This window comes from Mytilus californianus, unplaced genomic scaffold (assembly GCF_021869535.1).
Source record: "Mytilus californianus isolate M0D057914Y unplaced genomic scaffold, xbMytCali1.0.p SCAF_7, whole genome shotgun sequence".
In the NCBI taxonomy this organism is placed as follows: domain Eukaryota; kingdom Metazoa; phylum Mollusca; class Bivalvia; order Mytilida; family Mytilidae; genus Mytilus; species Mytilus californianus.
The window spans coordinates 98,929,716-98,954,696 of record NW_026262723.1 but is presented as its reverse complement, the minus strand read 5'-3'; the positions used below and the strand labels follow the sequence as shown (position 1 = coordinate 98,954,696).

At 34.0% G+C, this 24,981-nt stretch overlaps 2 protein-coding genes and 1 long non-coding RNA gene across 24 annotated transcripts in view; 1 reads left to right on the top strand and 2 right to left on the bottom strand.

The window, feature by feature from the left end:
• Positions 1-2,754, top strand: part of LOC127709182 (DNA topoisomerase 3-alpha-like) — a 53,298-nt gene extending 50,544 nt beyond the window's left edge. For all 21 annotated transcript variants that reach the window (XM_052214549.1, XM_052214554.1, XM_052214555.1 and 18 more), the window contains 2 exons: positions 935-1,093; positions 2,660-2,754. In XM_052214549.1, the coding sequence (XP_052070509.1) occupies positions 935-1,093; positions 2,660-2,691 (191 nt within the window). In that variant the 3' untranslated portion in view covers positions 2,692-2,754. The remainder of the gene's footprint in view (positions 1-934; positions 1,094-2,659) is intronic.
• A 4,071-nt stretch (positions 2,755-6,825) lies between these two features.
• LOC127709199 (uncharacterized) lies at positions 6,826-7,627 on the bottom strand. 2 transcript variants are annotated; one of them, XR_007985541.1, is made up of 3 exons: positions 7,483-7,627; positions 7,079-7,318; positions 6,826-6,998 (listed from the first exon to the last, which is right to left on the bottom strand). It is a non-coding gene; the product is annotated as an uncharacterized LOC127709199 (long non-coding RNA). The 2 variants fall into 2 exon arrangements; XR_007985542.1 differs by having other exon boundaries at positions 7,403-7,556.
• Positions 7,628-9,857: 2,230 nt separating this feature from the next.
• Positions 9,858-22,953, bottom strand: LOC127709196 (uncharacterized). Its single transcript, XM_052214601.1, has 5 exons — positions 22,768-22,953; positions 17,881-18,001; positions 15,688-15,784; positions 14,235-14,347; positions 9,858-11,543 (listed from the first exon to the last, which is right to left on the bottom strand). Exons 2-5 carry the CDS (start codon positions 17,983-17,985, stop codon positions 11,466-11,468), a joined length of 393 nt encoding a protein of 130 aa, XP_052070561.1. The 5' UTR covers positions 17,986-18,001; positions 22,768-22,953; the 3' UTR covers positions 9,858-11,465.
• Positions 22,954-24,981: the final 2,028 nt, after the last annotated feature.

Here is a 24,981-nt window from a genome sequence, read left to right as displayed (position 1 = left end):
TTTGCAGTTTTTTGTTATTATTTTGAATATTATTATAGATATATATAAACTGTAAGCAGCAATAATGTTCAGCAAAGTAAGATCTACAAAAAAGTTACTATGACCATAATTGTCAATTGACCCCTTAAGGAGTTATTGCCCTTTAAAGACAATTTTACACAATTTGTTCATCAAGTTTGCTAACATTTAAAAATCTTCTCCTCTGAAACTACTGGGCCAATTACCTTCAAACTTAAATAAATGTTCCTTAGGGTATCTTATTTATAAATTGTATCCGAAGTTTGTATCCATCGACAAACATGGCCGCCATGGCTAAAAATAGAACATAAGGGTCAAATGCAGTTTTTGGCTTATATCTTAAAAACTAAATCTTTTAGAGCAAATGTGACATTGGGTAAAATTGTTTAATTGGTCAAGATCGATCGGCCCTGAAATTATCAGACGAATCGAACAACCCATTGTTGGGTTGCTGCCACGGAATTTGTAGTTTTAACAAAATTTTGCAGTTTTTTGTTATTATTTTGAATATTATTATAGATATATATAAACTGTAAGCAGCAATAATGTTCAGCAAAGTAAGATCTACAAAAAAGTTAATATGACCAAAATTGTCAATTGACCCCTTACGGAGGTATTGCCCTTTGAAGACAATTTTACACAATTTGTGCATAAAGTTTGCTAACATTTAAAAATCTTCTCCTCTGAAATACAGGTGAGCGATTCAGGCTCTTGAGAGCCTCTTGTTTTATTTATTCACAACTTTATAGACTCCAGATGATTAAGAGCTTGGAATATTATTGTATAGACATCTGTCTATTGTTGAAAACTATGTTGCCCTTTATATCTTTTTGTTAATTTTATTGTAAGGTTGCTGTCTATTTGACATATTACTCACATCTCACTTTATTCATACTGATATTGTTTTATTCCACAGGTACCAGTGGAAACTGGGGGAGTGGAGGAGGGGGAGGTAATGATGGATGGGGAGGAGGGAGTAACAGAGGAGGAGGGGGAAAGAAACGAGGAGCAAGTTCTACTTCAAATGAACCTGGTGCAAAGAGAGCTAGGAAATGTGGGCTGTGTGGTGTGGAAGGTGAGTAGTCAATTGTCATGATAACTAATTTTAACCTCACCTATAATTTTGTTTCATCCAAAACTTCCTATTGCAAATTTCGGTTTTCATATTTCTATGAGTAATTTAACTAAAATAATCAAGTCGATATATTCTGCTTCTGCATTAATACATTATTTTCTGAGAAGAGAGATTGATCAAGAGAAGGGCATGGAATATTCGGGTTATGAGTAATAAGCGATGTCAAAGAACGCAAATCGCGTTATGTCACAAATTTCATTGACTAGAAAACCATGGATTTTTTTATATTTCAATGATTTTTTGTCAGGAAATTTGGACTGTGAATTGTATCCAAAGCGCAAGAATAGTTGCACTCATTGGTATATATAAAAAAAAACATGACTGGAATAAAGAAATCGCAACAAGCATGAACTTGTGCAATATAATTTACACTGTTTAGGACCGTATATTGATTACAAAAAGTCAGCCAATATAATGCAAGATTTAACCAAAATCTTTGTTCAGTTCAATAAGGTCATTAAACAACTTCTTCTTTTGGTTAAGTTCATGTTTTATATTGCATGTTTAAAACTATTTAATAAAATTATATTTTTGCATCTTGCATAAGAATCTTCAGAGCATCAACCCAAGTATTATGTTTCAGACAGAAATCCATACTCCTTGAGAAATGCTGTTCAAGGAAACCTCATATTCCCTAAACCAAAAATAGAATTGTTCAAGAAATCTTTTATGTATTCTGGACCATTCTTGTGGAACAATTTGCCAATATCGTTCGAAATATTAAAAATGATAATTCTTTCAAATACAATATAACAGATCATTTATTGAAATCAACCAGCTGAAAAAAATATAGAGTATCAATTATTTCATCATGTTTATTTTTTCATAACATTTTATGCAGTTGCACTGAACATTAACGTTATACTTGACTTTTATACTAATGTATGCCATGTATATGTTTGCTTTTTTGTTTCTGCTTTTGTATGATGAGGGCCTCAGGGAAGATGAGTTATATAGCTAACTGTGTAACCCTCTTAAAACAAAGTATTGTTGTTGTTGTTATTTTCAACACAGTTTGCCTGAGTTTTCATTTTACCCTGTACTCATAATTCTTGTGTTTCATACCAATGCATATGCTTTATATTATGGGCACTATAAACCATAGTTTAGAAAGCAAAAGAAATTTGATGTTGGTACAAAAATGTACCCTTTTACGTCTAAAAGTGAGCATTCTCCACATTTTTGCTGTCTACTGAACATAGGATTCTAAAGCAATTAGAACAGTGGATGCCAATCAGAAATATTCATTTTAAAATTTTGAAAAAAGTATGCAGATTTCTTTATATATACATGAAATAAGCTTATTATTACCCTTGCATATGAAGAACACATTAGAGGATGAAAAACTACTCATTAATTTTAGTTGGCCTTTTATAAAATAGAACACGATAAAATCAATTTTGGGTATAATTTATTATCTCAGTTGTGACACTGGATTTATATAAATTTGTCCAGTATAAGTAAGAAGAACATGATAATCATCATGTTATTTTTTCTTCTTTTTAGGACACACAAAGAAGACCTGTCCACACAAATAGAAAAATGACTGATAGAAGACAATTTGTTTTATTATTGTTTTTATATAAAACCATAAAACCACATGTTTTGTTATTCCAATTTCTGCAAGCTTAAGTATACATTATTCTATCAATGTACACATACAGTATTCCATGATGTACACGCACATGATTGGAGATAAGCGTTCAGTTGTTTTTCAGCATTTGCATTTGCACTTCCACTGAAATCCAATAATTAGTGAAGAAAGAAGATTTAATGCCCCTGCCGCAGCGGAGGGGACATTAAGGTTTACATTTGTCCATCCGTCCTTATTTACGTCCAGAAATTGGTTTCCGTTTTCTAACTTTAGTTTTGTATTAACCAAATGTTATGAAACTTGTACACAATGCTTATTACCACAAAACAGATCAGACAAGTTCGATTTTGGGTGGTGTTGCTTAAACAGTTCTCTAGTTATGTCCTTTTATAACGTTATATGCAAGCGGGGGCATCATCTGTGTCCCATGGACACATTCTCCATTTATTTATTACTATGGTTCATAAACAAATGGCCATCGGAAAAGTTTTTACCGGTACTATAAAGTTTATTGTATATTTGATATGAATTGAATCAATTGTGTTTCTCCTTTTTTGTTGCATTCATATTCCTAATCAGATTAGACATGATCACATATTTATGCATCCTGCTCAATTAAATTTATTTACCTTAACCAACATTTTTCTGTTGGCTTGAAGAAGTCCAGGAAGACATATTACTACACTTTTGCCACTGTTGAAGTTCAAGACTCTACTCTTCTCTAGTATTAGCATCTAGTAAAGAATTTAAACTTTAAAATGGGTTTAACCACTCATTCAAGTCTCAAGTCAGGAGCATGGTCATTGTTGTCTTAAGATACCTGGTACATATTAATGTTTTTAGATCTTTTCATATGTTACATATAAAAATAAGGAGATGTGGTATGATTGCCAATGAGACAACTATCCACCAAAGTTCAAATGAAGTGGATGTAAGCAATTATAGGCAATGTTTGCCCTTGAGAAGTCTTTTGATTTTTGTTGTGTTGTATAGTTGCTGTTGTAGCAATGTACAGCCCACAATTCTTTTTTTATTCATATTCAAGGAAACTTAGTTCCATTCATTATTATGGATATATGATGGAACTTTATCTAAACTGAATCAATTTTGAGATGGAAAGGATTCATGAAATATTTAATCTTGTTCTTTTGTTAAAAAAGGGAGGAATTTGAGAAATGTCTTGTTGTCGAGCCTTCGACTTTAGTCGAAAAAGCGTGACATAGCGATCCTACATTCCGTCGGCGTCATTGTCGGCGGCGTCAACAAATATTCACTCTGTGGTTAAAGTTTTTGAAATTTTAATAACTTTCTTAAACTATCCTGGATTTCTACCAAACTTGGTCAGAAGCTTGTTTATGATCATAAGATAGTATCCAGAAGTAAATCTTGAAAAAATAAAAATCCTGTTTTTCCGTATTTTATTTGTAAATGGACTTAGTTTTTCTGCCGGGAAACATTACAATCACTCTGTGGTTAAAGTTTTTTAAAATTTTAATAACTTTCTTGAACTATCCTGGATTTGTACCAAACTTGGACAGAAGCTTGTTTATGATCATAAGAAAGTATCCAGAAGAAAATTTGTTAAAAAACAAATTTCATTTTTTCCGTATTTTACTTATAAATGGACTTAGTTTTTTCTGCCAGGAAACAATACATTCACTCTGTGGTTAAATTTTTTAAAATTTTAATAACTTTCTTTAACTATCCTGAATTTGTACCAAACTTGGACAGAAGCTTGTTTATGATCAAAAGCTAGTATCTAGAAGGAAATTTTGTTAAAATTTTGTACCTGTTTATCAGTATTTTACTTATAAATTGACTTAGTTTTTCTTCCAGTTAACATTAAATACAGTCTGCAGTTAATTTTTTTTTAAACATTTATTAGATTCATGAACTATCCTGGATTTATACCAAACTTTGACAGAAGCTTCTTACAATCAAAAGATAGTATCTAAAGGAATATTTTTATTGATTTTTTTCCTCATTTTTGTTGAGCCTGCGATTAACAGCAAAAGTAGGCGAGACACTGGGTTCCGCGGAACCCTTACGAATTTTTTTTGAAAATTGGATGGGAAATAACCAAATTTCAAAACGTAAGATTATATCAGGGAGGCAGTAAAATATTAAGGACAAATAACACCATGGTCCAAATAAAACATTGAAACTACAAACAGTAGTCTTCAAAACAAATAAAAAACAGGAAAGAATAACACAAACCCAACTTGAACATGGAGTGAACTTAAAGGACTCCTGAAGTGTAAGCAGTTCCTGCTCCTATTATGGTACACTTTATGTCGCTAATTAGAACATAGAAAGCAGGCTAGGATTGTGGCTAACATAAAGGAACATTTCAGGCATCATCTGTGACATTCTGGAACAGTCAACCATGTTATGATGGTGTCCATAAAACTTTTGAAGAGATAACATCAACTTTACTGTGGAGTGAAGCTTCCTTGTAAGCAGCAACCCTCTATCAAGAAAATATAGATAGCAAACACAAGCTCTGGAATATCTTATATAATCCATATGCAGTTGCTGTTCCACAATGATACTACATCAAAAACGGAAAGTCTATGATGGGGAAAATTGAAGTCGGGTCTTTTGTTGTAAGTTTAGTTTAGACCAAATCCTCGCTGTGGATTTCTAGGTCTCTGTCGAGGTAGAAAACAGATCTACCTGTATTTGTGGTATCCTATATTTCAAGTTCAATCAGATAGATGCAATCAACATAATCATCAAACTTTCAATAATTTTTATTTGAAAGGTTGCAAATATTAAAAAAAAAAAGTGTGATTTACTTATCAAGTCATAAATTTATGTAAGTAATTTGCATATTGTTCACTTTTGAGATTTCTGATTTGCATATTGTTCACTTTTGAGATTTCTGATTTAATATAGGAGTATGATAAGGATTTGCTGATATACATTTGTACATACATTTATATGGAAGTCAGTCAATATGATGCTTTATACCCCAGGCTACAAAGTATATGCAATCATACTATTAGTTTTTATTTGTGCCAAAAAATACATTTTAACTGCGTGTGAATTCACATTGTGGATGATGCATGCATTGCAGGAGAGCCTAAACTGTCATCACAAACAGTCTCACTCCTTTTGGAGTTCATGTGATTCCCTCAGTTTTTGTTTGTTACCTTTAATTGTCTCTTCTTATTAATTTACGAGATTTGAATATCTGAAAACTAGTGCCTTAATTTAGTTTGTTACCCTGATTTGTTTTTGCTTAATTGAATTATGACTATTTATTTATTTTCTTTGCCATCCTTTTCAAAATCCCTGCCTGTAGCTTTCCATGTGATATTATTGTTGCTCTCATGTTTTGGTAATCTTTGGTCACATTTCTTAGTCGTTATGAACTTATGTTCTAAATAAAAGATCTTTTTTTAAAATCCAATTCTTAAATAAACTTTTAGTATGTCAATACATTTTTGTATTATTTTTTTTTATGTGCTATAAAATGGCTGCTGTTGTATTATATTGCTTAAAGTGTTACCCTAAAGTGAAATTAGATCTGATAGGTTAAATACATTTGGTATGCAGATTCGTTTTTAGGAGTAGGCACATGACATCCACCTCATTTTCTTTAATCACAATCCTTGTTTTTGCATTTCCAAAAGTGGTCAACATTTCCAATAATAAATAGACACAGTCATATTTCTTACAGCTGATTTTACTTCATATAAGAATTGTTATCCAATTAATATCTGGAAGTGTGGGTGTGGAAGGTGCTAAAAGTAGTTCATTTTCACTCAGTCCAGACATTAACAAGATCAATACTAGGTCTGGACCTGTGTTGCTGCATGCAATTGATTGAAGTAACATGTATGCAGGAGTATAACATTCCCACACCAAATATTAAAATTATTCACTTCAATAGGAGCCAAGAAAACTTTGATGAACATTTTCCTTGTACAATGAGTGCTGTTAAATTTCAAACTATCGGCAAACAGGTAGTGCCTATACACGGCAAATGTAAAAATTACTTTCTCGTTACAACTCAACATTATCAAGATGCTTCCGCCTTCTGCAACACAGGTAAAAATAACAAACTAGACCATAGGTTTTCTATACTTTACTGACTTTAATTTTGAAGTTACAACAACAACTTTTAGTATTTAAAGAACTGAGTAACAATAGTATCAAAATACAAAACAATATTTATTTTTATCTATATAATAATTAACATTGAAAAAACTTGCAAACATTGTCACAATGTATGCTGTCCAATACCTTACCTGTACACTTTGTCACATTGTGTGTAGTGACTTTCACTATCTGAATACAATGTCACAATGTATGCTGTCCAATACCTTATCTGTACACATTATCACATTGTGTGTAGTGACTTTCACTATCTGTATACAATGTCACAATGTATGCTGTCCAATACCTTATCTGTACACATTGTCACATTGTGTGTAGTGACTTTCACTATCTGTATACAATGTCACAATGTATGCTGTCCAATACCTTATCTATACACATTGTCACATTGTGTGTAGTGACTTTCACTATCTGTATACAATGTCACAATGTATGCTGTTCAATACCTTATCTGTACACATTGTCACATTGTATGTGTGTAGTGACTTTCACTATCTGTATACAATGTCACAATGTATGCTGTCCAAAACCTTATCTGTACACATTGTCACATTGTGTGTAGTGACTTTCACAATCTGTATACAATGTCACAATGTATGCTGTCCAAAACCTTATCTGTACACATTGTCACATTGTGTGTAGTGACTTTCACTATCTGTATACAATGTCACAATGTATGTTGTCCAATACCTTATCTGTACACATTGTCACATTGTGTGTAGTGACTTTAACTATCTGTATACAGTGTCACAATGTATGCTGTCCAAAACCTTATCTGTACACATTGTCACATTGTTTGTAGTGACTTTCACAATCTGTACATGTTGTCACAATGTATGCTGTTCAATATCTTATCTGTACACATTGTCACATTGTGTGTAGAAACTTTTAACATCTGCAATGTTGCATCATGTAATGACCAAATCACCATCTGCATATAAATATTCAATTGTGTGGATTGATACATTACTTGCATATAATGCAACATTATGTGTTGACTGATACACTTATCTTTATTGAAATTCCAGCTATTTACTGACATACTATCTTGATACACAATCTGCATACATTGTTGCATTGTCTGTTCAGTGGACTTATTTTTATCAAGTTTTTGTCAATTGGGAAGCTAATTTAAACTAGGATACTGAATTTCTTGATCTTGATTTTTACATTTAATTTGTATCAAAAGTCATAGTCCCTTCTCCTCCAAATTTACATGTAGTTCACAGTAAGTTCTGATAACTGGTGACGTAGTAATCGTCACTTAAACTGAAGTCCCCAACTTTTGAAATTTATTTCTATGAAATAAATGTTTTATTTCAACAAATATGTCAGGTCATTTTTATAAATTTCTTATACATTGTACCTCTGCAAATTTTCAACATAGTACAAAGTAATATTAGACTTTAGAAAAATAAGATGGATTAAAAGTTTTTAAAGGGATAATATGCAAGTTTTATATCTGGCATGACCACATCAAGTGACATGATAATGAAAAGCATTTCTATGCAAGCTGTGCTGTGTTCAAAATATAAATTCTAACAAAATGTTTAATGAAAGCTCACCAAAAAGAGTCAAAAATTTATTATTGATAAATACAATACAGAAATCCTAAATACCCATGACAATGTCCCCATGAAAATAATCTTATAATTTTCACTTTGAAATTAGATGTACCTATGAAACCTAAGAAATCATTTAAACATACATGATGGAAGAAGCACAAGTACAAAACAACAGACAAAAATGTACATTACAGGATCCTCTAAACAAAACATTTAAATCTTTCAAACATGAAGAGTCTGTATACATATTTTCAAATAATATTTTTTTGTACTGAAATTTTTAATCACTATAAAAGAATGCATTTTTTTTTCTCGGCTTTAGAGTTTTCTGCCCAAATAACATTAACATTAAAAAAAACTAATTCCCAATTACAAAATATTTTTTTGTGATTTAATAAATTATGAACAGCGACATGATTTCTCTGACCATTTATAGAAATATGAAACATTCCTATAATTGAAATAATGGCACAGTATATAATAATCCCTGAAAAATATCTCAGAAAAACACAAACAACAAAAATAAGCAGACATTATAATAAGTGATTACTGTGAAAGTATAATTGTTTATAGGGAACCAATTTTCATTGATTTCTGGGTTTTCCTTCATCCAAGAAATTTAGTACCCAATGCAAATATATATTTTCTGGGAGTCCAAATGTATTTATCTTTTAACCACAAATTTAAAATCATCAAATTTACAAACCACAAAAAATTAATACCCAAAAGCAAATATGCTTCCTTAGTAATTACACAAATTTTCTATAAATTTTGGAAGAAAAGCCTAATTTACTAGGGACAATAATGCACGTTAACTGCAGTTCATCATCTTACATTATACAAAAGGTATATCATTACATTTTGTAATTATAATATTATTGGCAATATAACACAAACAAGCACAAGATTTCTAAACACTTTTTTTCTTAAAAAACATCAAGTCATGACTATATTGGTGAACGGGAAAAAATTAGCATATACTTGAGCCAAAAGCAGGAAATATTATTACTGGTACAAACTGCCTCAAAGTGTCACACAAAGAGTAATGGAAACATAACAAACATGGTACCAGTATTGTATTTGTGGCTTTGGTAAAATGTTGTACAAGTATCTTAAACTTATTACAACAAATAATTAATTGTTCACTAATTTTAAAGAAAAGAGCGAATTTTTAGGCACTGTTAAAGATATCATGATGTCTGACTCAGAACTTTAGTTTTAAACATAAATAATTTTTAAACAAACACGAAGAATATAATCCTAACTTTTCTAAAATTTTGCAACATAAATGTTTATAAACAAATAAGCTGTGAGTAACATGCACATTTAATTGTTTTCTACTTGAACAATATATCCCTGTCATTGAAGCTTAGAATGCTGCCTTGCAATAAATGGGAAAACATCTTCATTCAACAAAATGTAAATGATAATTTGCCTTTATTTTCTTCTATCTTTTTAACAAGACTTAACTAAAAGTTATCAAAATTTGTAATTAATTCACCTATATACTGTACATTACAATTCAGAAGTGGAAGATTCTTTTGATCTTCTTTAATATAATCTCAAAAGTCTCTACACATGTACATTCAACAAAATTATGCTTAATGCATACATGTACATGTCTATATTAAACACATGTACATTAAACTTGTCCATACTTAACAAATGTAAATTAAACTTGCACATACTTAACACATGTAAATTAAACTTGTCCATAATTAACAAATGTACATTAAACTTTCCCATACTTAACACATGTACATTAAACTTGCCAAAAAAAAAACACATGTAACATGGTTTATCCACTTATAAAAAACACTTCTTTATTTTTTCGGTTTTTGTAAATGAAACTATGAAGATTTTGTTATTCTTAATCCATATTGAGCTTATGTTGTACTGTTATCGTGTCTTTTTTCTGCCAAAACCATGTGTTAAATACTGAAGGACACATGTACAAGACATGTTAATATAACTTGGTGTTCTGTATTTCTAATCTCATTTGATAACTACTTAAAAGAATATGCAAGTTTTATGTACTAAATTTTTTTAGGTCGATAACGTTAAGTAGAATTACAATACAAGAATGATAAAGAAAGGTTATTTTAAAGTTATCATACAAAAATATTAACTGTGTAACAATAACTGCTGTCAATTAACAATATTCTTAAAATATCACAGAATAGTATAATCTTTTACAGTAATATAAGTACTTCAAACTTTTTGACAGTTTTAACAAAAATTATACAAATTTAAAGCATGTTTTGTTTGTTAATTAAAGCTATTAATGTAGCAAATATCCTGAAAAGAATATGGGTTTAGGGAAAACTATTACAAAATCCTCATAACTAACATATGTAGAAACTGGCTCTGTTAACTTCTTTTAAATTTACAATGCCACAAATCACAGCTCAAATTCACAAAATAAAAAACCTTGTCATTTGAGGTCATAAACTGGCAAATATTACAATTGTAACATAACTTTTTATACTGTACATTTAAACCACTATGATATGAATTTTACACAGTATTTAGTGCCAATGGTAAAATTCACACAAACTTGGCTAATCTGTATAAAAAAGTACATTAGCCAAGTTTTTATCTTCAATAACAATGTATACATTAACAAATTTGTGCTAACAGATATATATTGTATTTCTATATTGTCTTGGTTTTTAGTTTCAGTGATTTGTGTATGTCGTCTGCTCAATCTAAACAAATAACTAAGTCAATATGGAAATTTCAATGTTTAGCAAAAGTTTAATTTCACTAACATGTAAAATGTTAAAGTTCTTATCTTATTGTAATACAAACTTGTACATTCTAATAAAAAAAATTCAATGGTCTAAATTTCAAGTTCCATTTGATTTAAAGTTGAAAAAAAGAAGAAAGATCAAAACATCTTAAAAAAATTTAAACTTGTAAAAAATTTCAGATAAATACAATTGTATTCAAACAGAATCATCAAAACAGTTCATGTATGAACTTTAACTGAACAATCAGATCTATAGGTCTTTATTCTGTGGTCTTCCTAGGTGTTTCCAATTTGAGCTCTGAGTCTTTTCAGCTCATCATGTTGGTAATTGGTGACAGCAGTAGCCTGTGCCAACTAAAAGTACAAACACAATGTTTTAAGCAACAATTCACACAAGATTCAGGCAATTTTGAATATGTGTGATATATACTCTACATTTGAGACTTTGAGCAGTCTTTTTCCATCAACTAACATTGGTTATATTTTATATACTATCTGTAAAAAAATATTCACAATTTGAGTACAGGTATTGTAAAACTGTGCTCTCCAGTATAACTCTGCATAGATGGTTATAATATTGAAATTAGACACCCTCAGGATTGTTTAAATTACTGTTAATGTTATAAAATGCTGGACCTTGTAAGGTCCAGTGACAAATATTACATGCATATCAGGACAAGTAAATGTTTCTTTGATATTTTAAGATCAAGTCCTATAACTTTGTAACAACTAATATGAAATGAATCAAAATCAAATGGTAACTGATATTCATTGAGCCTAACATTGCATAAAATGTGGAAAGGGCTTACCTGGTCCTAGTCTGTAAGGAGGAGGTGGCTTACCTGGTCCTAGTCTGTAAGGTGGAGGGGGCTAACCTGGTCCTAGTCTGTAAGGTGGAGAGAGCTTACCTGGTCCTAGTCTGTAAGGTGGAGGGGGCTAACCTGGTCCTAGTCTGTAAGGTGGAGAGGGCTCACCTGGTCCTAGTCTGTAAGGTGGAGGGGGCTAACCTGGTCCTAGTCTGTAAGGAGGAGGTGGCTTACCTGGTCCTAGTCTGTAAGGTGGAGGGGGCTAACCTGGTCCTAGTCTGTAAGGAGGAGGTGGCTTACCTGGTCCTAGTCTGTAAGGTGGAGGTGGCTTACCTGGTCCTAGTCTGTAAGGTGGAGGTGGCTTACCTGGTCCTAGTCTGTAAGGTGGAGGTGGCTTACCTGGTCCTAGTCTGTAAGGTGGAGGTGGCTTACCTGGTCCTAGTCTGTAAGGAGGAGAGAGCTTACCTTGTCCTAGTCTGTAAGGTGGAGAGGGCTGACCTGGTCCTAGTCTGTAAGGTGGAGAGAGCTTACCTGGTCCTTGTCTGTAAGGTGGAGAGGGCTGACCTGGTCCTAGTCTGTAAGGTGGAGAGGGCTGACATGGTCCTAGTCTGTAAGGAGGAGGGGGCTGACATGGTCGTAGTCTGTAAGGTGGAGGGGGCTGACATGGTCCTAGTCTGTAAGGTGGAGGGGGCTGACATGGTCGTAGTCTGTAAGGTGGAGGGGGCTTACCTGGTCCTTGTCTGTAAGGAGGAGGGGGCTGACATGGTCGTAGTCTGTAAGGTGGAGGGGGCTGACATGGTCCTAGTCTGTAAGGTGGAGAGGGCTGACATGGTCCTAGTCTGTAAGGAGGAGGGGGCTGACCTGGTCCTAGTCTGTAAGGAGGAGAGAGCTTACCTTGTCCTAGTCTGTAAGGAGGAGGGGGCTGACATGGTCGTAGTCTGTAAGGTGGAGGGGGCTGACATGGTCCTAGTCTGTAAGGTGGAGAGGGCTGACCTGGTCCTAGTCTGTAAGGAGGAGGGGGCTGTTATGGTCGTAGTCTGTAAGGTGGAGGAGGCTGACATGGTCTTAGTCTGTAAGGTGGAGAGAGCTTACCTTGTCCTAGTCTGTAAGGTGGATAGGGCTGACCTGGTCCTAGTCTACAAGGTGGAGAGGGCTTACCTGGTCCTAGTCTGTAAAGTGGTGAGGGCTTACCTGGTCCTAGTCTGTAAGGTGGAGAGGGCTTTCCTAGTCTTAGTCTGTAAGGTGGAGAGGGCTCACCTGGTCCTAGTCTGAAAGGTGGAGAGGGCTCACCTGGTCCTAGTCTACAAGGTGGAGAGGGCTTACCTGGTCCTAGTCTGTAAAGTGGAGAGGACTTACCTGGTCCTAGTCTGTAAGGTGGAGAGGGCTTACCTGGTCCTAGTCTGTAAGGTGGAGAGGGCTTTCCTAGTCTTAGTCTGTAAGGTGGAGAGGGCTCACCTGGTCCTAGTCTGTAAGGTGGGGAGGGCTTTCCTAGTCAGTCTGTAAGGTGGAGAGGGCTCACCTGGTCCTAGTCTTTAAGAGGGAGAGGGCTTACCTGGTCCTAGTCTGTAAGGTGGAGAGGGCTTTCCTAGTCTTAGTCTGTAAGGTGGAGAGGGCTCACCTGGTCCTAGTCTGTAAGGTGGAGGGGGCTTACCTGGTCCTAGTCTGTAAAGTGGAGAGGGCTGACCTGGTCCTAGTCTATAAGGTGGAGAGGGCTTACCTGGTCCTAGTCTGTAAGGTGGAGAGGGCTTTCCTAGTCTTAGTCTGTAAGGTGGAGAGGGCTCACCTGGTCCTAGTCTGTAAGGTGGAGAGAGCTTACCTGGTCCTTGTCTGTAAGATGGAGAGAGCTTACCTTGTCCTAGTCTGTAAGGTGGAGAGGGCTGACCTGGTCCTAGTCTGTAAGGAGGAGGGGGCTGACATGGTCGTAGTCTGTAAGGTGGAGGAGGCTGACATGGTCTTAGTCTGTAAGGAGGAGGGGGCTGACATGGTCCTAGTCTGTAAGGTGGAGAGAGCTTTCCTAGTCTTAGTCTGTAAGGTGGAGAGGGCTCACCTGGTCCTAGTCTGTAAGGTGGAGGGGGCTGACATGGTCCTAGTCTGTAAAGTGGAGAGGGCTGACCTGGTCCTAGTCTATAAGGTGGAGAGGGCTTACCTGGTCCTAGTCTGCCCTCTTTACATTGAAATACTTCTTCAAAATCTATGCATTTTTCATTGGTTTCAATATAAATCTTTCTAGAATACAAACCATATTTAACAAAACATCAATCTTCAATTTCAACAATGCTATTTCTTCTTTCATTTGTTGTTTCTCTTGTTTCAATTCTGCTATCTTGTTAGATGAGTTCTCTTGTTGATTATCTAAAAGTAAAAACATGACAACTCAGTTTGATTAATTATTGAAAAGGGGAACATTGAATAATATCAATTGTATAAAACTGCTTAGTGAGGAGTTACTTTTTAAATCTAATATTTGTTTTGTTATAGGTGTGTGTTTCTCTAAGTAAACAGGAATTCTATAAAAAAAAAACAACAAAAAAACAAGATAACAAACAGGCTGATTTTGTGTCATGGATGGATACCCCACATCCTTTCTTTTCTATTAAACAAAAAAAATACTTATCACATTTAGATTAGTGAAAATGCAGAAAGTTTATACATTAAAAACAAGCAATATACAGACAATCAGAAACAGGAGAAAAATTTGCATTGTCATGCACAACACTAAATATTAGTTTCCAAGAGTAACTTCACACACTACCAATAAAATTTTCAAAAAGACAAAATAAAATTAGCATTATCATGATAATGGACCAATACTTAAGCACTGTGAAATGAATAACTTTTTATCTCTGAATAAAAAGATCTTACTGATAAAAATACAGGGTCTGGTTCTTTAAAATGTCCAAAATATTAACTTAGTTAGTTATATAAACAGACCTAAAAATAAATTTAACAAATATCACTAGTTTTTATTATACCTTCATCTGAGCAGAGTGGTCTCTCATTTCTAGCTTGTATGTACTGTAGACGTTTTTGTTATAGTTTGTTACCTTCATCTGAGCAGAGTGGTCTCTCATTTCTAGCTTGTATGTACTGTAGACGTTTTTATTATAGTTTGTTACCTTCATCTGAGCAGAGTCGTCTCTCATTTCTAGCTTGTATGTACTGTAGACGTTTTTATTATAGTTTGTTACCTTCATCTGAGCAGAGTCGTCTCTCATTTCTAGCTTGTATGTACTGTAGACGTTTTTATTATACTTGCTTACCTTCATCTGAGCAGAGTCGTCTCTCATTTCTAGCTTGTATGTACTGTAGACGTTTTTATTATACTTGCTTACCTTCATCTGAGCAGATTCGTCTCTCATTTCTAGCTTGTATGTACTGTAGACGTTTTTATTATACTTGCTTACCTTCATCTGAGCAGATTCGTCTCTCATTTCTAGCTTGTATGTACTGTAGACGTTTTTATTATAGTTTGTTACCTTCATCTGAGCAGAGTCGTCTCTCATTTCTAGCTTGTATGTACTGTAGACGTTTTTATCATAGTTTGTTACCTTCATCTGAGCAGAGTCGTCTCTCATTTCTAGCTTGTATGTACTGTAGACGTTTTTATTATAGTTTGTTACCTTCATCTGAGCAGAATCGTCTCTCATTTCTAGCTTGTATGTACTGTAGACGTTTTTATTATACTTGCTTACCTTCATCTGAGCAGAGTCGTCTCTCATTTCTAGCTTGTATGTACTGTAGACGTTTTTCAGTCTTCTCTAAGTCTTCAAAAAGAACTAAGTTTGTAGTCTACAAAAATAAAAATGACCATTTCAAAATGCATTTTGTGTTCAAATACAAAAAAGTACATTAAAAAATAAGGAAATTTGGGTAAACACAAATAAGACAGAAACCCAACAACAAAAAATCAAAAGACATCTAGAGGTCAATGTCAGAGTTCTACCTGGTGGTCCTTGACTGTATTTTCTATTGCAAAGTACCAAAATTTGTCGGTCTTTTGCAAAAAATTGGTAGTCAAAACCTTCGGTCCACCACTTTTTGAGAAGTCTGTCTGCAATGTGGGGACTACAAGTGTAACCTGGTCATCACATTGATGAAATATAGGTGTGATAATAAGCAGCTAAGGATTCACAACCATGTTATAAATTACTGAACATGAATCAGCTAGATAATGAAGCATGAAAAGTAGATCCAGGATGACCTACATCAATCTGAATAATCCACTCAGACTCAGACACAACTCCATAGCTTTATATGACTTAACATCCTACACTGCCATGAAGTAAACTTTCACATCACCTTCAATCAAGGTCAAAGAAGCATGATAGAAGGTCAAACTGGTGTTGTTTTCTATAGATGCTTGATACTTAATGCCAATTATAATGGTCTCTTAAAATACTGTAACAGTGTTTTCCCTTACCTAGAAAATTTATTAAAACCCTCAAATTGGAACCCTAATGAAGTATTCCTTTCTCTCAGCTGGTAGAGCTGTAGCCTACTGTTCAAGGGGTCCTAGTATCAACCCTGGCTAGTACAGTGGTGATCTTGGACAGAATCTCAGTCTCAAATGTTACAGTACAATGAAGTTTTAATATATACACATTTTGATGGAGAGATGAGCTAGTATATATTAAAAGAGAGTTTGCATGCGGTAATGAGATTGACATTTATAGTAACATGAAAACAGTACCGGTAATTTGATGAATACTCTCTATCTTTTGCCATTACATTTTAGGGATGAACCTTATTGGACTCTCCATAACTAAGAAACCATTAACTTATAGAATGTGTTATATAATCAAGTTCTTTTTATAAGTCAATGAAAAAATCTTTTTCGAACAAAACCAGAAATTGTCTTGAAAAATGCAGCCATGAGTTTTCATGAGGAATTCCTTGATTTGATTTGATTTGATTTTTGGTGTTTTAACGCCACTTTTAAGCACCGCTTTTGGGCTATTTCGTGGCGGCCAGTTTTTATTGGTGGAGGAAGCTGGAGTGCCCGGAGAAAACCACCGACCTTCGATAGTAAAACTGACAATCCTAGTCAATTAAGATTGGAGTCGAGTGCACCCGCACGAGCGGGGTTCGAACTCACAACCTCAGTGTTGACTGGCTAGTGATTACAGTAGTAACTACTTAGACCACTCGGCCACCGAGGCCCCTGGAATTCTTTGAAAAGAATGCATTAATTTGAACCAAAAATTAATATAAGATATTTTGGGGATTTATCCCATCTGGCCCCCATCTCAGGAACCACCAATAAAAATAAACAATCGTGCAAAAAAAATCATTGTATATATAAATCTACAAACAAACTAAGAATATATCACAAAGTTTGTTTTGAATTTTATGTCTGTGTAACATATTACATATCAATAAAATATGTTACACAAACACAACATTCAATATGAACTTAAAAGTCAGTCATCTATATTTGTCCTACAAATGCACTTTAAACATACTGGCCTTATTCATTAAACTAAAATGTTGCATGTAATATTTGAAGTTCCATGAACACTTACATATGACTTAATACAAATATTGAACATGAATCACAGGTCAAAAACATACACATTTTGTATCTTTGTCTGAATGTGTGTTTAGAAAATCTTATAACTTATAGTACAGTGTTTCTTCAATATGAATCTGATGTAAAAATTTATCTCAAAAAAACATCTTCATTTCTTCAAGTGTGACACCTATGTCATGTTGACCAACTTAAAAAATATATGCAATTCAATTACAAGATACATACCAGTACCTTGTACAGAGATTAAAAAAGATACTCATTCTTTTTATGTTCTTGAGATATGGGTTATACATGATAAATGAACACATGGAGACTCAATTCAAAGAATTACTACATTATAAATATTGTATTTTACCTTGTATCTTCCACATGGTACTGTCTTCTTGAAGGTTTTAAGATGGTCTTCTTCAACGTCTTTCCTTTTAACAACACCCTTTTTCCAGTTTCTTTTTCTAGGCATGTTTCTGCTGTCTCCACTGAAATAATTTTGAATTATACAATATAATGGATGAAAAAGAAAGAATTTCACAGAGAAATCATATATGCAGAGCTTCTTTTTTGCTAGCAAAGTAATAAAGTTTACTTTTTTCATTTTAAATTAAATAACAAACATCTAATTAGAGAAATCCCATGTGTCAGTTCAAACACAAAGGTGGAACTGGGTTCTCACTATGCTATGATATGTTCAGGGTGATTCCTTGAGCTAATAGAATATATTCAGGGTGATTCCTTGAGCTAATAGAATATATTCAGGGCGATTCCTTGAGATAATAGAATATATTCTGGGTGATTCCTTGAGCTAATAGAATATATTCAGGGTGATTCCTTGAGTTCATCTCTTTTTGAAATGGTGAGTCCAAGTGGATTTTTGATATAGTACATTTTAATATACAAACAACCAAATATTTGTACAGGAACCACTCTCATTCCAAACACATAGAGTATGGGTTCTTCTCATTTTTGAAGGTCATGTTGTAAACATCATTGCCCTAGATCTTTACACGACAAACAGCATATTTAAATCTATTGGTTAATAATTAATTGGGTTCCTTTGACAGCTTTGTTGCCTAAAAACATGTACTGTGAAAGTACTTTTAATCGTGGGGTACCAATTTTCGTAGTTTTCTTGGACGGTGTTATCCACGAATTTACGGGTCCAATGATATATAACAACTATTGTCCAAATCAAGGCATGGAAAGATCCCCATGTAGGTTTGACTACATGAATACAGGCATACAGTTTAGAGAATGCATCGAATATCAGCAAACTCATTATGATCTATATATAACCACTTCAGACAGAATTTTACCCAACTTATCTTTAAATAAATGTGGATCCCCCACTAGCATATCATATAGTTATAAAGGGACATAACTGAAGAACAGTAATAAGCATTGTGTATAAGTTTCATAACATTTGGTTGAGGCAAACTTAAGTTAGAGAACGGAAACTAAAAATTTTGCAATTTCTACATTTATAAAGGGGCATAACTCTAGAACGGTTTGAGTGACGCCACCAAAATTCAAACTTGATCTGTGTTTTGTGGTAATAGGCATTGTGTATAAGTTTCATAACATTTGGTTGAGGCAAACTTAAGTTAGAGAACAGAAACTAAAAGTTTTGCAATTTTTCCATTTATAAAGGATCATTACTCTAGAACGGTTTGAGTGACGCCACCAAAATTTACCCTTGATCTGTATTTTGTGATAATGAGCATTGTGTATAAGTTTCATAACATTTGGTTGAGGCAAACTTAAATTAGAGAACGGAAACTAAAAATTTTGCAATTTTTCCATTATAAAGGGGCATAACTCTAGAATGATTAGAGTGACGCTACCAAAATTCACACTTGATTTGTATTTAGTGGTAATAAGCATTGTGTGTAAGTTTCATAACATTTGGTTGAGGCAAACTTAAGTAAGAGAACGGAAACTAAAAATTTTGCAATTTTTCCATTTATAAAGGGGCATAACTCTAGAACGGTTTGAGTGACGCCACCAAAATTCAAACTTGATCTGTGTTTTGTGGTAATAGGCATTGTGTATAAGTTTCATAACCATTGGTTGAGGCAAACTTAAGTTAGAGAACGGAGACTAAAAGTTTTGCAATTTTTCCATTTATAAAGGATCATTACTCTAGAACAGTTTGAGTGACGCCACCAAAATTTACCCTTGATCTGTATTTTGTGATAATAAGCATTGTGTGTAAGTTTCATAACATTTGGTTGGGGCAAACTCAAGTTGGAGAACGGAAACTAAAAATTTTGCAATTTTTCCATTTATAAAGGGGCATAACTCTAGAACGGTTAAAGTGATGCAACCAAAATTCAAACTGGATCTGAGTTTTGTGATAATAAGCATTGTGTGTAAGTTTCATAACATTTGGTTGGGGCAAACTCAAGTTAGAGAACGGAAACTAAAAATTTTGCAATTTTTCCATTTATAAAGGGGCATAACTCTAGAACGGTTAAAGTGATGCAACCAAAATTCAAACTGGATCTGAGTTTTGTGGTAATAACTATTGTGTGTAAGTCTCATAACATTTGGTTGAGGCAAACTTAAGTTTAGAGAACGGAAACTAAAAGTTTTGCAATTTTTCCATTTATAAAGGATCATTACTCTAGAACAGTTTGAGTGACGCCACCAAAATTTACCCTTGATCTGTATTTTGTGATAAAAAGCATTGTGTATAAGTTTCATAACATTTGGTTGGGGCAAACTCAAGTTAGAGAACGGAAACTAAAAATTTAGCAATTTTTCCATTATAAAGGGGCATAACTCTAGAACGGTTAAAGTGATGCCACCAAAATTCAAACTGGATCTGTGTTTTGTGGTAATAAGCATTGTGTATAAGTTTCATATCAGGTTCAGGCAAACTCGTTAGAGAACGGAAACCAATTTTGGGACGTACGGACGGACGTACGTACGTACAGACCGACAAGGGTAAAACTTAATGCCCCCTCCGCTACGGTGGGGGCAAAAAAACATTAACTGTACGACTTTTAACATTTTAATTCTCATCAAAAAACAGTTTCGATCGATGAAAGTCAGACTTCCTGTAACGATATGCGATGATGAAGTGTTCATTAGATCTCATAATTCTCATTATTTAAATATTAGGCTTGCTTTTCTATTTCATACGAATTAATTTTACAATTCAAGGTATTTTTTAAGATTTTTTTTTATATAACAGTTTACTTAAGTGACATGTGTATGGCCCAATTAACACTTTTGATGATCGTTAATAACATGGTTATGAGGTGATCTATATATATAAAGTGTGGTGTTAAAGGTTTAGAGTGGTCATAGATGTAATCAGTGAGGGGATAAATATATACAATGAGGTGATAGATTTAGCAAATAAGTCATTAGGCTTCCTGAGAAGAAACATCAATAAATTCCACAGAAGAAATTAAGAAAAGAGCAGGGGTTCAAATTTACTTTAGGCAATGTAAGATCTAGGACCTTTGACCAAAAATACTTAAAGGTTCTCCTTTAAAGGTCCAATTTTTATTGAAAATGTAATTGATAAAAAATCGAAAATGCTTACCATTCCAAAGCACTCATCATACATGTATCTTATTACATTAACCTCATTTTTTTCTGAACTTCTTTAATAAATTCAATCAGAAAAAGGCTGCCCCTTTTCCCCAACACTATATGCTGTGTTAAATAACACTTTGCACCTTTTAAATTGTTTTGGTTTCAATTACTGCTTTAGAACATACTGGTCTTACTTTGTGTCAGACAGTTTCGTTTTCAAACTTGGGGTCAGTTTCTTTTAACCACATATTTTGGCAAGATATATAGATGCTGGGAGGAATTTTTCATCATGATTTTTTATGGGGTAAAGTTATAAAATTTTGTCCAACGAACCAGGGCACTTTCCCTCTCAGTGTATGTGGGGAAAATATACGTTCTCGTTTTTCCCTGTCATACATTTGGGCTTTAGTCAGATCCTGTCTTTGGGCAGCTTTAAGCTGTTTCATCAATCACTACCGCTGTATCACCTGTTTCATCAGGGTTTCTTTTGGAAGAGGTCACCCCAAAACCAAACAGACTCATACTGTTTACTAGTTATGTTCTAATATTGTATTCTCCAGTTTCCCGGTATCTTGTCAGACGACTGGTCACATGACTACTCTGTGACATCAAATCAATTGTGAAGAATTTAAGCAATCACATAAGTTTCCTTTTAGTATTGTTGCACATTTTAAGGTTATTTTTACACTAGATTTTTGTATTTTTGTTCAAAATGCTTTTGTAATTTTTTTAACCTGCAAAAATACAAAAGTCCGTCGGGTGTAACTAACTACCGGTGGGAAGGTCCGAACTCGTAAACAGAAGGTCACGGACCTCAGACCATCGCTAATTTGAACCCCTTAAAGAGCATACCAAGCAATTGTAAGACCAAATGTTGAATATGCTTGCAGTGCTTGGGATCCATACCAAGATTGCAAGAAAACCACATAAAAAGATAGAAATGGCGCAAAGAAGATCAGCATGTTTCATTAAACATCAATACAGTAGAGAACCTCGATCAGTTACTAACATACATGTAGTGAAGGAGTTAAAATTACCATCATTAAAGACCATATGAAAAATCAAAAGGCATTGCTTATTTCATAAAGTGGCAAGCCATACATCATAAAATAGCCATTTCTAAATATACCAGATCATGTACAATGTACAACAACAAAACAGGGCGACAAGGCAATATTACCGACGAAGATTCAGAAATCTTTAAACATCAACAAATAAATACAGCTTCTTTCCTCGTTCCATCAAAGACTGGAACAGCTTAACAACAAAACTGTTAAATATAGATGATGCAAAGGCATTCAAAAAAAGCCTCACATCTTAAATGAACACCGGTACCATATTAAATGACTGACTTAGTACTTGCGTGATGGGCCTTAGAACCTTTGCATTTCAATGATGTAGATCATTACTTGATTTTCAAAAATAAACCCTGTCCTCTTTGACTTCTGTACATTATTTTTTTTTAAGTCAAATTCATATATTTCACTGAAATCAATATTTTCCAAATTTACAGAAGATGAAGAAGATGTTTATTTTCATTTAAATGAGCTCACAAGGATCATAGTAATATATATAGTTTATAATGTAATTTTGTTTTAAATAGCCAGACATTATACATGTTAGCCTGATTTGCTGCCGGTTGGGTTCAGGGTCACAAAAACAAACTGCGTATCATTTTGCGACAAATAGTCTGAATTACCTCTTCCCCTCACTTTCCTGTTTGACTAAAAGATATCTTCCACGACACTATTCCTTTCATCTAGCACATTTTCTTTCAGCAGACTGACCCAGATTTCAGAATATTCGCCGGGTTTGGCTGGAAACCCTGGCCAGCTGATTCTGTTGCAAGCTGGTTCCTTGCACAAAAGAGTTACCAGTCAATAACAGTAGAATACCAAAGTTGATTCCGAAATCGAACGGATTATCCGGGATATTCATTTATAGCTCACCTGGTTTCAAGGGCCATGTGAGCTTATGTCATCACTTTTAAGTCCGTCGTTAGTCAACATTTTCTAAAAATCTTCCCTCCTGAATCCTCAGAATGAATTGAAACCAAATATGTTTCCCGGAGTTCACCCATACTATAGCTAGGATACCTACTATCAAGTTTCACGGCCAGTGATTTTCGTCCATTAACTGGCCACCCGCTGATTGATACTTCGACACAAACGTCTGTGTAGATTAGAGCGAAACAACAGCAGGAGTCCAGTTAATTTCGTCCATGTCATGGGTGAACTCCGGAAGATAAACAACAAATGGAAGTTTTTAACGACCTTGACTGGCTATACAGCCCTTGCACGGTCGGAACTCCGGAAGATATACTTCTTTACGTATACAATATACCATCAAGCATAGAACCCCCCTTTGTTTGACGATCAATACATTTGAATGGGGACATATAGTTAGAACCCCCCCCCCCCCTTTTATCCTGGGTTGGGACCCCCCCCCCCCCCTTGTAAATGGCTGGATCCGCCCCTGAAAACTATAGTAATAAGGGAAACACTAAAAGTGTAAAAATTGTCACCCGACGACAAGCACTATATCATCTACCAGGCTGATTTCTTAAAAAGATTTGTCAAACCGTTTTGCCTTTTGGAGTAATTGTTCCGTGCCCCCTAAATGTAGTTTCCCTTTTTTGTAAGTTCTAAGCTATTTTTCCGAAAACTAGCTAGATTAAAAGTGAAAAATTAAAAAAATAATCAACTTTACAAGTCCTATTTCCCGAAAAATTTTCAGAACAAGAGGCTGTCAGAGTGACAGCAAACCGGATTTTCCTGCAGAGGTCGAACCCTGGACAGTTGAGCAAGTATGTACACTACATTTAAGCTTAAAACAGCTCTGAATTTGGATTGTGATAGAATATTTGACACAGCATAGGTGTGTGACACAAAATGAATGTGGTAAAGAACTGAAATATTTGAAATTGGACATTTACCTATTATGGTCCAATATCCAAAATGTAAGTACATATTAGAATCAGCATATCAAAGAACCCCAAGAATTCAATTTTTGATGAAATCAGACAAAAGTTTAATTTAGGACCCTTTGGACCTCAATGTGGACCAATTTGTTAAAGGAGCCCACAATCCAAAATCTCTCAATACATGGTTAGATTCAGCATTTCAAAGAACCCCATGAATTCAATTTTTGTTGAATCAAACAAAGTTTAATTTTGGACCCTGATTTAGACCAACTTGAAAACTGGGCCCAAACATCTAATATTTAAATACAGGTCTAGATTCAGCATTTGAAAGAACCCTATATATATTTAATTTATGTTGAAATGAAACACAGGTTAATTTTATCCATTATTTTCTTTGCAAAGGGAAATAACTCAAACTGGATAAATAGTTCTCTAAAATAAGATATGATGCAATTTTTCAAGTTATAATCAATAATATAATAACAATAACCAGTGATGAATAAGTTCTCTAAAATTAGATATGATTTAAATTAAGCATTTCAAAGAACCCTATATTTATTCAATTTATGTTGAAATCAAACACAGTTTAATTTTGGACCCCGATTTGGACCAACTTGAAAACTGGGCCCAAAATCAGAAATCTAAATATATGTATGTAAGCCTCAAATCTATGCCCAGCCTCAAATCTATGTCCTTTCAGCAAATGTATGTCCTTTTTAATATTGCGTCATAGACGTTCCAAATTTATGTCCTTTATTGTCTCAAATCTATGTCTTTTATTGTCTCAAATCTATGTCCTGTATTGTCTCAAATCTATGTCCTTTATTAACTCAAATCTATGGCCATTTTTGTCTCAAATCTATGTATAAACACGGGATCAAGAAAAGCAAACAATTTGAAAATGTTGTAGTTTTTATAGAATGTAAATCATATAATAATTACACACGCATGTAAAATTTTTAAGCACACACATGGAGAACACATCCCAAC

Bases quoted from the DNA above. Each gene is read 5' to 3' on its own strand.
- LOC127709196 (XM_052214601.1), bottom strand. From the start codon at position 17,985: ATGCCTAGAAAAAGAAACTGGAAAAAGGGTGTTGTTAAAAGGAAAGAC. The intron at 15,785-17,880 runs GTAAAATACAAT...TTATTTTTGTAG, and splicing joins TACCATGTGGAAGATACAAG to ACTACAAACTTAGTTCTTTT. The intron at 14,348-15,687 runs GTAAGCAAGTAT...TTTTACTTTTAG, and splicing joins ACGACTCTGCTCAGATGAAG to ATAATCAACAAGAGAACTCA.